Genomic DNA, 17,175 nt, shown 5'->3' with positions numbered 1-17,175 from the left:
AAGGAGGAATGGGCAAAAATCCCACTGGGAAGATGTGGCAAGCTCATAGAGACGTATCCAAAGCAACTTGGAGCTGTGATAGCCGCAAAAGGTGGCTCTACAAAGTATTGGCTTCAGGGGGGTTAATAGTTATGCACATTGACTTTTTATGTTATTTTGTGCTATTCATTGTGTGCTTCACAATAAAAAAAAAAAAAAAAAACATCTTCAAAGTTGTGAGCATGTTCTGTAAATTAAATGGTGCAAATCCTCAAACGGTCCATGTTAATTCCAGGTTGTGAGGCAAAAAAACACGAAAAATGCCAAGGGGGGGTGAATACTTTTGCAAGACACTGTGTGTGTGTGTGTGTTTGTATGTATATATAATATACATATATATATATATATATATATATATATATATATATATATATAGTATCTCACAAAAGTGAGTACACCCCTCACATTTTTGTAAATATTTTATTATATCTTTTTATGTGATGACACTTTGCTACAATGTAAAATAGTGAGTGTACATTTGCTGTCCCCTCAAAATAACTCAACACACAGCCATTAATGTCAGAACTGCTGGCAACAAAAGTGAGTACACCCCTAAGTGAAAATGTCCAAATTAGGCCCAAAGTGTCTATGTTTTGTGTGGCTACCATTATTTTCAGCACTGCCAAAACCCTCTCAGACATGGAGTTCACCAGAGCTTTACAGGTTGCCACTGAAGTCCTCTTCCACTCCTCCATGACGACATCACGGAGCTGGTGGATGTTGGAGACCTTGCGCTCTTCCACCTTTACCCTCGGCTTCTTTAGCAAGGCAGTGGTCATCTTGGAGGTGTGTTTGGGGTAGTTATCATGTTGGAATATTGCCCTGTGGCTCAGTCTCCGAAGTGAGGTTAGCATGCTCTGCTTTAGTATGTTACAGTACATGTTGGCATTCATGGTTCCCTCAATGAACTGTAGCTCCCCAGTGTCGGCAGCACTCATGCAGCCCCAGACCATGACACTCCCACTACCATGCTTGATTGTAGGCAAGACACACTTGTCTTTGCACTCCTCACCTGGTTTCCGCAACACACACGTGACACCATCTGAACCAAATAAGTTTATCTTGTATCATCAGACCACAGGACATGATTCCAAGTAATCCATGTCCTTAGTCTGCTTGTCTTCAGTAAACTGATTGCGGAATTACTTGTGCATCATCTTTAGAAGAGGCTTCCTTCTGGGACGACAGCCATGCAGACCAATTTGATGCAGTGTGCGGCGTATGGTCTGAGCACTGACAGGCTGATCTCCCACCCCTTCAACCTCTGCAGCAATGTTGGCAGCACTCATTTGTCCATTTCCTAAAGACAACTTCTGGATATGACGCTGAGCACGTGCACTCAACTTCTTTGGTCAACCATAGCTAGGCCCGTTCTGAGTGGAGCCTGCCCTGTTAGACCACTGTATGGTCTTGGCCACCGTGCTGCAGCTCAGTTTCAGAGTCTAGGCAATCTTCTTATATCCTAGGCCATCTTTACGTAGAACAACTATTTTTTTTTTTTTCAGATCATTAGAGAGTTCTTTTCAATGAGGTGCCATGTTAAACTTCCAGTGACCATTATGAGAGAGTGGTAACACCAAATTTAACACACCTGCTCCCCATTAACACCTGAGACCTTGAAACACTGAGTCACATGACAAGAGAGGGAAAATGGCTAATTGGGCCCAATTTGGACATTTTCACTAAGGAGTGTTGTTATTTTGAAGGGACGGCAAATTTACACTTTTATACAAGCTGTACACTTACTACTGTACATTGTAGCCAAGTGTCATTTCTTCAGTGTTGTCATATGAAAAGATAATACAATTTTTACAAAAATGTGAGGGGTGTACTCACTTTTGTGAGATACTGTATATAGACATGCTTAGTGCAGCCGGGTTGCCTGAGCATGTTTCTCTGTGCTCCTGGTTTGTCTTGTATTACTGGAATTATGTGCCTGACTGTCCGTTTACCGACCCCAGCTTCGTCCTGCCTTGTTTCCTAGAATCTCTTCTGTCTCCTGCCATCTGTACTCTGCACATGCAAATGGTCTCCACATTGTCAGACGGATGTACTTAAGGGCCCCAACCTGGTTCCAGTTTGCTGCAATTCCATCCCCACCACCAGAGGCCCTGGTAAAGTAGCAGGCTGGTCCTTAGGCTCCATACCCTGGGGAACCCAGAGTTTGCTTTCTACAAGGACTCACTACCATAGAAACCTGACAGAAGCATTTACAGTCTCCTCCACTGTTTCAAGAAATTTGTCCCATGTCTTCATCTATAGGATATTCACAATCTTTAACCATCTCATGTTACATGTCTGCAGTCTGAGAGGTTTCTGTAGCATTACTTTTATTTAAATGTTGTGTGGCCTTTTGGGACCGCACTTGAGGTCCCCTATTTTAAGGAAATTTACCTTCTACATTAAATATAAAAACCCCAAGAAATTTTAAAATGAGTTCCATATAAATTAATGTAATAGGGAACCAACAATCCAGATAAACCTTCATAAAAAAGCTTCATTTCACCAAAAGCCAAAAAATCACCTGCTTTCCTGAGGAGAACCGGCACTAATACCTGAAACTAATTGATCAGCTGCAAAATGCACATGGCGTATCTTCTTTGTATTGCTTATCATGTCATCAGCATCCTAAAGGGTGGTTTATTTTAAAAAAATGGCATACAGAAAAAGGATAAGGTTAAATTGACAAACTTATTTTTTTCCTTTAGTGATTCAGTGATTGTTACTTTATGGATACCTTTCCATGTCAAATTAGTCAATATTAATGCTATGGTGGCTAAGCTTTTCTACAAATGCATCTTGCCAAAGAATCCAGCAGCTGTTATCTTACTTAATACTACATAAAATCCAATGTTTTACTACAATCACATTTTATTTTTTATTAGTTTTGAGTGTTTAATACAATTTATTATTTTCTGGTTTAATGATTTTATTGGGAATTTCTAGTATGGAAATTATAACAGCTGTTATGCCCAAGCAGAGACAGAGACATCGATTGGCAACTAGCTATAAACAAGAAAATCGGAACAAGTTCTAGTTTAGCATGGTCTTAAACAGTGGTTGTCAACTTATAATCTAAAAGGGGCCTCAAATACTGCCCCTGACATCACCAAATGGCCGTAGATAATGTTCAGTATATATGTAATACTTGAGAGGACTGTCAAAAATGCACTAAAGAACATGAGTGTCGGAGAGTGTGGACATACTACATTTATGGCTGGGGATCTGCTGCGGAAGATAATAGAAAACGGAGAACTTTTTACACGAGGCTAGTAGAGATCAATGTTATTGACCTAATATCCCACTACTGACTGTAGAGCTCTGAGGGCTACACATAACATACCAAAAGAGTAAAATGTTTTCACTTCGTAATCTATGGCAAATTATTTAGGTAAAACAATACAATTGCAGGTTGCACATTGATCCTTTTCTCCATATATATTTTTGTTCACCTATCCAACGTTTCCTTGGCAGAGTTTCAGCCTGGTGTGCCATGGAAAGGAATTCCGAATATTGACCCAGAATCAGACCCTTATGTTACCCCCGGTAGCGTGCTGGGGGGTCCAGCCCCATCTCCCATCGTAGATACTGACCACCAGCTACTGCAGGACACCCCTACAGGTTTGTCATTTTGGTCATGCTTCATTTTTATACATGTCATTTATGTAATTGACAAAACAAAAGAAATACGTTTTCAATTAAGTATTCTGAGATAAATATTCTGAGTTGCTTTAAAGAACAGCTAAACAAGTTGTCCTTTAGAGCATGTGTTCCCTCCCAGACCCCCCCCCCCCTTCTCCCCCTCCACCTTTGAATTCAGCCCATCTGTCCTAATACTTGTCTTCCAATTCCATTCAAGAAGATTTCACTATTCAGCCACACAACCTTTCTTACAAAAGCCTCCCCTCTGGGATCTCTTCATACTGCACATGTGCACCTTAGACCAGTTCATTCTTTTGGCAGCCTCCAACAGATTGACTGCCCCAAAAAAAATGAATGGACCCACAGCATACATGTGCAAGATGCAGGGGACTCGGCAGGAAATGTTTTTGGGAGTAATTTTGTGTGGCTCCAATGCAGGCCTGCACAATTGAGGAGGTTTAATAGCACACTTATTAAATCAGAAAAAAAGTTCTACCTGTTTTCAATATAAACATTAAATAAAAGGTTTTGCGTGGCCTGCCTAACTTTACTCTATTGCTAAATGCAATATTGGCCATTTGCATCCATCATCACTAAGCGACCATCATGGCTCCTGTGGAGAAACAAGTACACTGGATGTTATATCCTATGCTCTTCAAGTCTAGCATTTAATGCATCCTAAGGGACTCTTGGCCAACCAATTGGCTAACAGGTGGGCAAGATAAACAGAGGTGGAGCCGACTGAGCTTTATTCAAATGTGTAATGTCAATGATGGACCAACCAAGCACCTCTGAGGTAGAATGGCAAGTGTGTAAATTCTGTTTAATCTCCTTGGCATGTCCACAAATCTGCTAAGAGGTGGGCAGAAAAAAAATGGAGTAAAGAGCATGGAAGTTACACATGCATTATATGCTGGGTCTTGAGAGTACTCCCCTGTACTAGATGGTCAGTTGATGTTGTAAATGGCCACCATTTTGATTAAATGTCACTTTTCACTGAACACTGATTTAATAAGCGCGCTAGGCTCATTACAATATTTTATTTTATTTTTTCAAACAAAGGCACATTGTCCTTTTAATGTGACAATTGTTTTTAAACTCTCTGCTTTCTCATATGATTAAAGCTCACATACATAATTTACATAAATATGTGCTAGAGGGAAATATAACACATAGCTATATTTCAGAGATGCGCAATTTAGATTGTTTAAGATGGACATAGGAATGGACATTCAAAGCTACTGAGATTACTCCAGGATAAGCAAATGGTGTCTAATTACAAGAGGCATGTCTGTTCATATCCATTGTGCTATTTTAGAAAAACATATATGTGTATTTGTGCCTGCAGTTTAGGTTACCGTTTAACCAATGAAATACTAGCGTTTATGTACCCATTCCTTACCAAGCCAGTTTAAGTGCTGTGGTAGCTTGACTGACAATTACCGGCTGATGTAACACAATAAATTGTTTATCATCTTTTGAGAAAGGACCATTTTTGGTGGTATTTAAGGTGGTTGTAAATTCTGTTACACCACTTTAACCTACAGGTAAGCCTTATTATAGGTACTGTGAATATCTACTGAACTTGCACCCTTTAGGATATATTTACTGTATCCGCATGTGCTGCATCGGCACATGTGCACCGAACAAACGGCTCGCTCATGCTGTTTCTTCAGGAGCTGTGCTGTGACGTCATTGCGGCTTCAGCCAATCACATTGCAAAACCGTAAATTACTCCGGGAGACATGTCGACGGTCACATAGGTGTACATGGACCGCTGCAACAGCTTTGATCTAAGGTAAGTATTTCATAATAAGCTAGTATGCGATGCACAATGATGGCCAAGTTGTGGCTTTAAGATCCTGACTGGACCTCATATAATGTCCTGTCAGAAAGCGCTGCTCACATGGCCACGCAGCGGCACGATCTGTCACCGGCTATGACCTGTGACTGATCAGAGTACTGGCTCGCGGCTGGTACCATGTGACCACCATGACCAATCAGAGCAGGTCACATGACGGTTGTACACAGTGGAGTACAATTGGTACAGACCAGGCCAATCGCAGCCCATCTGTATTAATGATTAGCTTTGACCAATTGCAGCAACAACAAAAAAACATTTATATTGCTCTTGTCACAGCGTGTTAAAAAAAATTATAAAAGAAATAATAATAATATATAATTATTTTTATTTTTTTAACAATACTGTCACCAGTCAGTGTCCCTGATCACCACCACCAGTTATATGATGATGCAGGAATTTCTTAATTTCCCAGAAAATTATGACAATAAATTACAACTTAAAAAAAAATCCGCCATGCCTCTTACTAAATACCTTGGACTGTCTACTTTCCACAAAAGGTCATTTGTACTGTACTGGCATTTTCTCCCTCAAGAGGTTAGATCAGAGGTTAGATCAGCCATCGGTACATCAGGATTGATCAACTTTCAGATGTACAGTCGTGCTCAAAAGTTTGCATACCCTGACAGGAATATCATAACAGAAATCATCCAAATGGGCCAGATAAAAAGTTTACATCCCCTGGAATATTTGACCTTGTTACAGACACAGAAGGTGACACACACAGGTAAATGGCAATTAAAGGTCAATTTCCCACATTTGTAGTTTTTTAAATCTCATTTAGTGCCTGTGTATCAATAACCGAAAAGAGAAAGGAATGTGACTTTGTGTGTGACATGTCACTGAATGTATACATTATTCATATTATTCTTTTTATTATTTATTAATTATAAATCACTTTATAATAAGATTTAATCTGTGGTAAAGGACACAATTTACTATGGTACACTTGTACGAGTAAACAGTTATTATATAAAATACAACATGACTAGCAGTACAGTTGCATAAAAACACCCATCCATTCATAATAGTTCAATAACTATAAGCAATTGCTCATGGTGAGCCAAACTTGTCTGGGCATCTGTTCGATGTATACTCTGCACATTTCATGGCTCATGCCAATCATCAGGAGTAAAATGCTCTGAAATTAAATCAGTAATATCTATAAATATAGGATGCCCTTTAAACTGAGTACCATCTATCAAAAAAAGGTCTATAACTTACAATGCAGCCCAGTAGTGATGCACAACCTGTGTCCAATGGAAGACAGGGGGACAGAGATGATGATCTCCCCAAGGGGTGAGGTGAGGAATCACATCCAGACCAGAGGCAGCAGCCAGGTAAAGACCAGGCAACCATGTCACAACCATGTGAATCTGGTGTATGCTTAACCAATACTGTTCTGCAAGGATATGGAGATGAAACCATGTGAAATTAATGTACTATTAATGGGAAGAACCTGTGAGTGGAAGTGATGAATGGTGTGTGATTACTGCCGTGATATGGAGTGTACTAGTTAAGGGACTACAATCAGGGGAAAATGTGTATACATATGCCCACAACAGATTAATCCAAAACCCAACCCACCATGTTGTGGTGAACTGTAAAGTGAAATAAACCCAAAAGTGTCGTGTGTAGGTATGAGTGAAACTCGGTTACCATGTGTATGATTCTATGGCAGTAATTAAGATCCCGCCAATGAGGCAGGAAATAGCGACAAGCTTTGGCTCCGTCAGCTGCGTGCAAATCCATCGCAGAACCCAGCAAGTCTCAGCCCCAACTAGTTGGAAGGAGGGAATCTGCTCCATGCTCAGTCCTGTTAATGTGCTGAGCAGGGCATCCGATCATGACGCCGATGCATAGGAGGCAAGTCCCCGCCCCCAAGCCTGTTTAAGGGCATAGTGGGGGAAGGGGAGAGACTGCTATGCATCACAGCCCAGGAGTCAGAAAATCCGTCCCATCACACCCCCCCCCCCCCCCCATCTCCCTGACAAGGGGGCTCACCCAGGGCCGAAGGAAGTACACTATATTGCATCCTATATACTGTGTCTAATACCCCTACATTCCAGCAATAAAGGCCAGGGTGTATGACTATAGATATATATGGTGAGTCAAAAAGTTTTATAGATAAGTGGTTCAGTACAAAAAGGAATGTGGATATGGATGAATAGTTGACTATTTATGTTAAGGTGTGACAGGTCAATAGAAAAGTGGGTGTTTTCTACTGTTAGGCAATATAATAATGCGACCTGACACAGCCTAGTTATAACAGTGGCAAGCCTCCATGCCTGATATGTGTTGATCAACAGAAAAGAGAAAGGAATGGGACTTTGTGTGAGGCATGTCACTGAATGGATACATTATTGTTGGCATTGTTATTGAAAATAACCGATAATGCCAAAAAGCTGCCTTTTATTTAAGGATAGCATGATCACTTGAAGCCATTTATTATCACATAGATTTTTGGGTCCTTTTTATATCATAATAACAGAAATCACCCAAATGGGCCTGATAAAAAGTTTACATACCCTGGAATGTTTGGCCTTGGTACAGACACAGAAGGTGGCACTCACAGGTTAAATGGCAATTAAAGGTTAATTTCCCACATTTGTGGCTTTTTAAATCACAATTGGTGTCTAAATAGTCAATGAGTTTGTTAGCTCTCACATGGATGCACTAAGCAGGCTAGACACTGAGCCATGAGGAGGTAGAAAAGAACAGTCAAAAGACCTGCACAACAAGGTAATGAAACTTTACAAAGATGATAATGGATATAAAAAGATATCCAAAGCCTTGAAAATGCCAGTCAGAACTGTTTAATCACTTATTAAAGCGGGGGTTCACCCTGTTAAAAAAAAAAAAATGTTTTTTTTTTTATTAGACCATTACATTCGGCATCGTAGCGCGAGCTACAGTATGCCGGTCTTACATTTTTTATCCCCGTACTCACTGTGCTATCGATGATTGAAGAATCCGGGGAATGGGCGTTCCTATGGTGAGAGAAGGTGATTGACGGCCGGCCCTGGCACGTCACGCTTCTCCGGAAATAGCCGAAATAGGCTTGGCTATTCACGGCGCCTGCGCATAGCCTGTGCGCAGGCGCCGTGAATAGCCGAGACCTACTCCGGCTGTCTTCGGGGAGCGTGACGTGCCAGAGCCGGCCGTCAATCATCCTCCCTCTCCATAGGCACGCCCATTCCCCGCGGGAGTCGGATTCTTCAATCATCGATAGCACAGTGAGTACGGGGATTAAAAATTTAAGACCGGCATACCGTAGCTCGCGCTACGATGCCGAATGTAATGGTCTAATGATGTGAAGGAGGGTGAACCACCGCTTTAAGAAGTGGAAAATTAGGGGCTCTTTTGATACCAAGCCAGGGTCAAGTAGACCAAGAAAGATTGCAGTCACAACTGGCAAAATAATTGCTCAGGATACAAAGAAAACCCCACAGGTAACAGCAAGAGAAATACAGGCTGCCCTCCAAAAAGACAGTGGTTATTTTTAGGAGCACAATTCAAGGATACTTGAATAAAAGATGCATGGTTGAGCTGCCAGAAAGAAGCCTTCACTGTGCCAATGCCACAAAATAGCCAATGAGGCATGTCATTGTGGTGTTGGGCATATTGTAACCAGGCTTTTTTGTGGAACTTGTACAGTAAAGGTTTCTTTCTGGCAACTTCACCGTGTAGCTCTTTTTTTGTTCAAGTATCATCGTATTGTGCTCCTTTTAAACAACCAAGCCATCTTTTTCCAGAGCAGCCTGTATTTCTCCTGAGGTTACCTGTGTGTTTTTCTTTGTATCCCAAACAGTTCTTGTGGCAGTTGTGGCTGAAATCTTTCTTAATCTACCTGACCTTGGTTTGGTATCAAGAGATCCCCAAATTTTCCACTTCTTATTAAGTGATTGAACAGTACTGACTGCCATATTCAAGGCTTTGGATATCTTTTTATATCCTTTTCCATCTTTGTAAAGTTTCATTACCATGTTATTCAGGTCTTTTGACTGTTCTTTTCTACCTCTTGCCTGCTTAGTGCATCAATGTGAGGGCTAATTAACCTTTAATTGCCATTTTAACCTGTGTGTGCCACCTTCTGTCTGTACCAAGGCCAACATTCCAGGGTATGTAAACTTAAACTATGTGATAATAAATGGTTTCATGTGATTTGCTATCCTTAAATATATATATATTTTTTTGCCATTATCAGTCATATTTTCAATATTAATGCCAAAATTTCACAATTTCTGACAGGGTATGCAAACTTTTGAGCACAACTATATAAAGTACCATAGTTTGGGTACTCTATAACTTTGCGACAGACTAAATAATGTACACTGATTTGGGTTATTTTTACCAAAGAAATGTAGCAGAATACTTTTTAGGCTAAATTTATGAACAATTTAGGAATAATTATTTTACAAATTTTATAGCCACAACAAATTTTCAGTAATTTTAGCAAACATATTAAAATCCAGTGTTTTTTTTTTTTTTTTATAAATAACAGTGCAGTGGTATTGAGTTCAGTAATGTTAAAGATTACCTCACTAGTAACAAAAGAGCATTTTTTTTTAGGGTCCAATTCTTCCCTCAACACCTCGCTGCCTTCACCTGGTGCCTGGCCCTACAGTGCCTCTGAGAATATCCACAGCACTTCAGGTAATTGAGCTATACTAGATACTCTTAAATTTTACTGAACGTAATACAGCAAGGGTCCTTTACGAAAACAGAGGATACTCTATCTTGGACAGATGTATTCAAGTATTTACTTTACTTTTTGGTGCTTAAAAATAAAAAATAAATTTGCCACACAATTTTACATCCTAGAAAATGTATCTACCATAGTGGTGAATGTTTAGCATATGAGAAACACAAGGGATCTTAAGCCATTTTTCCCCCCAAGAAAATCATTTGAAAAGAAAACCGTTTGAGACCGGAAGATTGAGTCTTCTTGCTTCCGGGTTGGGTTATTCAGACTGCCTTCTGAGAAAGATTGTCATTCATAAGGCTCAGTCTTGCATGTCTGTGACTTTTTTTTTGTAAATTTTGACAAACTAAGGTCCGGTGTAAAAAGCTGCTACTACCCAACACTGAATGGTTTTGGTTTGAATTGTCTGTTAATAAATATATTCTAGTTCTATTGAGTGCCATATTTACTAGCTGGACTTTAAACTTTTATATTTTCACATATTTTCAGAGTGTGGAAATGCTAAAGCTTTCTATGTGACCATTATAGTTCCAAAGTTGAAACCTCTTAAAGGGGTTGTAAAGGTTTGTTTTTTATCTTCTAAATGGGTTACTTTAAGCTAGTGCATTGTTGGTTCACTTACCTTTTCCTTCGATTTCCCTTCTAAATGTTTTTTTTCTTTGTTTTCTTTGTCTGAATTCCTTACTTCCTGTTCCTCCTCAGTAAGGTGTTCAGTAAGCTGTTCTAAATGACTTTCCCCCCGCTCGGGGGTGATGGTGGAAAGCTTACTGATGAGAAACAGGAAGTGAGAAATTCAAACAAAGAAAAAAAACATTTAGAAGGGAAATCGAAGAAAAAGGTAAGTGAACCAACAATGCACTAGCTTAAAGGAACCAATTTAGAGAATAAAAGACAAACCTTTACAACCCCTTTAAGTGCATGTCCACACAGTTTGTTTCCTAACTTTGAATAGAGTGGGCAAGGATTAGAAAAGAATCCATGTTGGGTTAATACCACTCACTATTCAGGACTTTGTCCTGTTGACAACCTTTCCAACATGAAAAGACAGAAATAAATATGCCTACTTTGATTGTACAGGACAGAAAGTAGTAGACCATGTTCAAGTGACTAATTTCTGGCAAAAGCTTTACTTGGAACTTTTCCCATTTACTCTCATATAACCTCACCCACTCTGTGTGATTCCATTTTTTTTATGTAGTGCCCTTAGGTGATGGACATCTTCTCCAATGGAGTCATTTTCTAAACCGTTCTTTATTTTTCCTTACCACTTTGACTGACCCTTCCATAAAGATCGAACAGCTTATTGCCTCTAGCAGACTAGCAGCTTCTTTATCAGTTACCCTCCATGTGCATAATGAAAACCAATCTTTACTTCAGGCACTGGATCTTGTGTTTGGCGCTTACCTTGGTATGAATTGCAACAATTGTAGTTGGATGCAGGGTGCTATATAGGTCCAGGGACATGGTCCATTCCTATGGCACCTAGGCCCAGAAGACACCTTTGGGAGTATGCTCACCATGACCAGGGAAGTTCGGTCCCCTCCAGGAACCTGCAGCGTGGATAACGTAAGACGGGGTTTACCTGTATTGTGAATGGGTCCTTACATGTAGTTTGCTAATCACTTACTGCATTATGCCCCTCTCTAAATGGCTCTACCTGGTTGGAGGTAGGTAACATTATTATAACCTTTACCTTTTCAAATTTGACTTTTTTCTCCCCACTAAACAGTGACACAGTTGCTCTATGCCTTCTGGCTGATGCACGTCGTGCCTGACATTTTCGCTAGGAACACAAGAAGCACTTCTGCTCGTCTCCTGGCTGCCTGCTCTTTCAGGGTTATCTTGGGTTGTCTTGGCTGGACACACTAATACCCACTCATTCCACTTCCATTGTGTGAGTACCTCACAAGGAATTCTCTCTTAGCAATGATAGACACTTCCACCAAGAGCCCTTAAAAGGTCTTTCCACCCTTTTGATACAAGATGGTTGATCCCTGGGTCACTGTGTATCCTACGGACATGCTTACTCCATTTCTGCATTCTACTCCAGGTGTACCCCTCAAGGGAATACGCTTACTGATGGCAATCGTGGAAACCAGGTGCAAGGTAAGTACAGAACAAGCTCACCCAAGCTTTCGCTCTGCCAAAGGTTTACAACAAACTGGAACCACTCAGAGTGACTGTTTCTCTTGAACTGCAGTAGGGCCCTATTTTAACATTGGTTCGATTCTAGTTCTCACAGCCAAAATAACGGGCGACCCATCTGACCAATGCACATTTCTCCACAAATATGTCAGACAGTCTTGGACAGTTAACGGCCTTATTAAAGCCACCCCTTTCCAGAGCTTAAAAGCGCCAGATTCCTTCTCCATCACTACTCCATTGGAAGTGAATCTATCTGCTTTAGAAGCCGTAGAAACAGAGTAGATTGATAGGGTCTTGAAGTCGGTGGTAAAGAAGACTGAAGAAGATTTCTCATCCCCAGGCTCCTACAGTGCATCCGAAAAATTTTCACAGCGTTTCCCTATTTCCACATTTTGTCATGTTACAGCCTTATTTCAAAATGGATTAAATTCATTATTTTCCTCAAAAATCTACAAACAATACCCTAAAATGACAACATGAAAGAAGTCTGTTTTGAAATATTTGCAAATTTATTAAAAATAAGAAAATAAAAAACAAAAAAAAATCAGATAAGTGCATAAGTATTCACAGCTTTGTTGAAGCACCTTTGGCAACAATTACAGTCTTAATTGTTTTTGAGTATGATGTTACAAGCTTGGTACACCTATTTTTTGGCCACTCTTCTTTGCAGTACTGCTGAAGCCCTATCAGGTTGGATGGAGAGTGTTGGTGCACAGCCATTTTTAGAGATGTTCAATCGGGTTTAAGTCTGGGCTCTGGCCACTTAAGGACATTTACAGAGTTGTCCCATAGCCACTCCTTTGTTATCTTGGCTGTGTGCTTAGGGTCATTGTTCTGTTGAAAGGTGAACCTTCGCCCCAGTCTCATTAGCGCTCTGGAGCAGGTTCTTATCAAGGATGACTTTGTACATTGCTGCATTCATCTTTTCCTCGATTCCGGCTAGTCTCCCCATTTCCTGCCGCTGAAAATCTCCCCACAGCATGATGCTGCCACCACCGTGCTTCAGCGGATGGTATTGTCCAGGTGATGAGCGGGGCCTGGTTTCCACCAGACATGAAGCTTCCCGTTCAGGCCAAAGAGTTCAATCTTTGTTTCATCAGACCAGAGAATGTTGTTTCTCATGGTCTGAGAGTCCTTCAGGTGCCATTTGGCAAACCCCAAGTGGGCTGTCATGTGCCTTTTACTGAGGAACGACCATACAGGCCTGATTGATTGATTGGTGGAGTGCTGCAGAGATGGTTGTTTTTCTGGAAGGTTCTTCTTTCTCCACAGGGAAATGCTGGAGCTCTATCTGAGTGACCATCGGGTTCTTGATTACCTCCCTGACTTAGGCCCTTCTCCCCCGAACACTGTTTGCCCAGAAGGCCTGCTCTAGGAAGAGTCCTGGGGGTTGGAAAGGCAGAAGCTTTTTTTTATCTTAATGCCTTCTATTAGAGATGATTAGAAATTTCAGCTGCTGAAACATTTTGTCCGAAAATTGTGTTATCGGCAGTCGGCTGATGAGAGATAAAGGTGCCGATAATGGCACCGAAAACGCACACTATTTTACCACGTATTTGGGATGTGCTTATGGTTTGTTTTTCATAGGTCATGTGACTCGAACGCTGCATCAAAAACTTAGAGCAGAGTTTGGCCCAAATTTTTTTTTAAAGTCAGCAGCTACAAAAAGTGTAGCTGCTGACTTTTAATAATCAGACACTCACCTGTCCGACGGTCCAGTGATGCGGGCGTACGAAGCCTGCTCCTCTCCACGGCGCTGGCATCACTACCGTGGCTTCACCCTGTAGGCACCCTGCTGTGGCTTCAAAGCCGGGCACGCACTGCGAATGCGCAAGCTGCGCTGTGATTGGCCGGGCAATTTTCTGGGACCTGTGACGTGTCCCAGAAGATTGCAAGGAGGGGGGGTGAACTTCCTTCCAGTGCCGCAGAGCCCCGGGAGGAAGTGGAAGCAGTCAACAATTGTGTCCGGGAGAATGACCTCTACGCCCCGACTTTTTTTCTGACCAAATGCCACAGAAACGGTACCCTGTACAGAAAAATGTATTAGTGTCCAGGTTCAACAAGAAATTGAACAGCTTTGTGTCAAGGACAAGGGATCCACCCGCATGCGGGACAGATGTGTTGGTGATCCTGGGGGACCAGTTGTCGCTGGTTTATGTGTTCTCTCCCCCCAGTGCCACGACTTTCGTGGCTTCCATGCAACATCGGAGGAGAATGGAAGCTGGCCAAATTGCTCCGGCATTACCCATACTACCTTACTGTGCAGGGACAGTAAGGGTGGTGGTAGAGGACCCAGGGTCCCTTACATCTTGTCCAGGCCTACTTCGCAGGGGGTATTACATCCTGTCTTGCACACATGGGAATTAATGGTCTGGCTGTTATAGCCCGCATTCTTGAGGATCAGGGGTTTCAGAATCAGCTGCAAATTACCTTGATATATACAGGAGAGCTGGCCTCCAGGACCAGATATCCTAGGATCTGGAAGGCCCATGTTCCTGGTGTGAAACCAAGGGGTGGCAGGCATCCTTGGAAGTATGTCATAGGTAGGATTCTTGCCTTCCTACATTTGGAAAGGAGATGGAGCTAGCCTCAAGTTCCATCAAGGATCCAATCTCGGCCTTGTCAATATTTTCAAAGGTTGCTTGTTTCGCTTGATCCGGGACGTTATACAAGGGGTGATGTGTATAAGTTCGCCAGTTAAGTCGCCCTTGTGCTCGGAGGATTGGGTCCAGTTTTGTCGGCTTACAGGGTCAGCACCTTGGGCCGATGCACCATATTTCCCTTCTTCCTTCTAACAAGGGAATTGGTGTTCTTGGTTGCGGTAGCCTCCGCAAGAGGGTTTCAGTATTGGCAACTTTCTTTGTATAGAGCCATACTTAATTATTCTTACAAGTAGGGTGATGTTAAATCCTCACCCAGCCTTATTTACTAGAAGGATCTAGTGTTCAATTGAATGAAGATATTCTTGCCTTCCTTTTTTTCAAAACCTTGTACCGCGGAAGGAAAAGTTATTGCTTTTCTCTCAATAGAGACGAGAGCAGTTAAAAATTCTATCTGAAGGTTTCAGATATAGAAATCTGATGTTTTGTTGTGCTGCCAGAAGACCCTAGATGTGGGCAGGCAGTGTTCAGATCAGCTATTAAGATGGTTACACTCTCTCTCGCTAGAGTAAGAGAGGTCAAGGCCTATCTGAAGCGGCTGCTCGGATACGGAAAACTGATGTTGCGCTACCAGGAGGCCCCAGGAAAGGGCAGGCAGCCTCTAAATCAACTGTTTTCTATGGTGATTCATCAGTTTATTATTCAGGCTTGTGGTTTAAAGAGAGGGCTTCCCCCTGTTTCTTTTTGGCATGCACCCTACAAGGATAGTAAGCGCTTAATGCGCGATGCATTACCAAGCCTTTATGACTCAGATTTGCAAGGCTGCAACTTAGTCGTCGGTGCTTACGTTCACTAATTCCTATCAGGTGAACATAAGACGGCAAGAGGATGCAGCTTTTTGGTGCAGTATGCTGCAGGCAGCATTATAGGTCTTCGCGTCTGTAACGCCGTCAGCGTTACTCCTTTTACACGGAGCGCAGGCTTGTCACTTATGACAGCTGCGCTCCATTCAGACACACGTCCGCGTCACTTCCGGTGCGCGGACGTCTGCGCTCCACGTTGGAACGCGGAAGTGCGTTCCAGCGTGTGGCGCTCAGCCCACAGCCCGGGCTATTAAACTCCCGGGAATGGCGGCAGGGTGTTCGGATATTCCTGTTGGACCCTGCCGCCATCTGGGAACCCTGGACAAGCTGCAGACTCTCTGTAGCACCTCTCTCCACAACTGACCCCTTGGAAGTCCTGTGTGTTTCAGTACTTACTGGATAAAGCCATCACCACCTGTGCGGACATCCCTGGTATAGACTACCTCCTGAACTGCAAGTATATTTAAATACCAAACTACTGCTGTATAAAGATACCACCACCTCCTGTGCGGACATTCCCGGTACAGACTACCTCCTAAACCGCAAGTATATCTGAAACCAGCTTCTTATAATAACAGTGATTCCTAGTATATCTCAGAACTGTGTCTCTCACTCTATACTTGTTACTATATACTAGCATCAGTTACAGCAGAGATATTTCACTCTATTGATACCAGTGTGGAGATATCCTACAATACCTGTATTACTACTACCCTTTATTGTTGAAATTACTTAAACAAGACTTTATACTTGTAGTATCCGGATTGTATTCATTAGTTAAAGCTTAAGAGGAATTAAGCTATTACTCTTGTATTTGTTTCCATTAGAGGATATGATGATATAACCCCAAACTCTTATTATTCAGTGAGAGTGATCTGGTGGTTCATTTCTGATAAGCCTCTACAGCTGCGGTCTAACCTTTAAAAAGAGTCCTCTCACTGTCAGGGTCATAACATAATATCCGAACCCCAAAATAAAGGAAGAAAGGATATATATATATACATATATCTTTAAAATGGATCCAGCTGACCTTGCAAATCATTTAGTTGCACTCTCTCAAAGGGTTGATAATCTTACCACCAACATGAATGAGTTACGTATGCAGAATGATGCTTTAAGAGATCAAAATTTTGCACAAGCCAGGGAAAGACCTGAACCCAAGGCCTGTTCTCCGGAACCTTTTTTTGGAGATAGAAAAAATTACAGACAGTTTATTAGTTCATGCCGATTGATGTTTGAACTGCGGCCACGTACTTATCATTCTGATAGGATAAAGATCCTCACATTAATTACTTATCTTAAAGGTGAGCCCAGGGTATG

The 17,175-nt window shown here is 41.7% G+C and overlaps 1 protein-coding gene across 1 annotated transcript in view; it reads left to right on the top strand.

The window, feature by feature from the left end:
- TNRC6B (trinucleotide repeat containing adaptor 6B) overlaps positions 1 to 17,175 on the top strand; it is a 512,528-nt gene that overhangs the window by 447,185 nt on the left and 48,168 nt on the right. The window contains 2 exon segments of the mRNA XM_040359579.1: positions 3,514 to 3,660; positions 10,115 to 10,198. Coding sequence (XP_040215513.1) covers positions 3,514 to 3,660; positions 10,115 to 10,198 — 231 coding nt within the window.

Source organism: Rana temporaria, chromosome 7 (genome assembly GCF_905171775.1).
Source record: "Rana temporaria chromosome 7, aRanTem1.1, whole genome shotgun sequence".
Lineage (NCBI taxonomy): Eukaryota > Metazoa > Chordata > Amphibia > Anura > Ranidae > Rana > Rana temporaria.
Note: the sequence above shows the minus strand (reverse complement) of the source record. Positions and strands in the feature narration are given on the sequence as shown.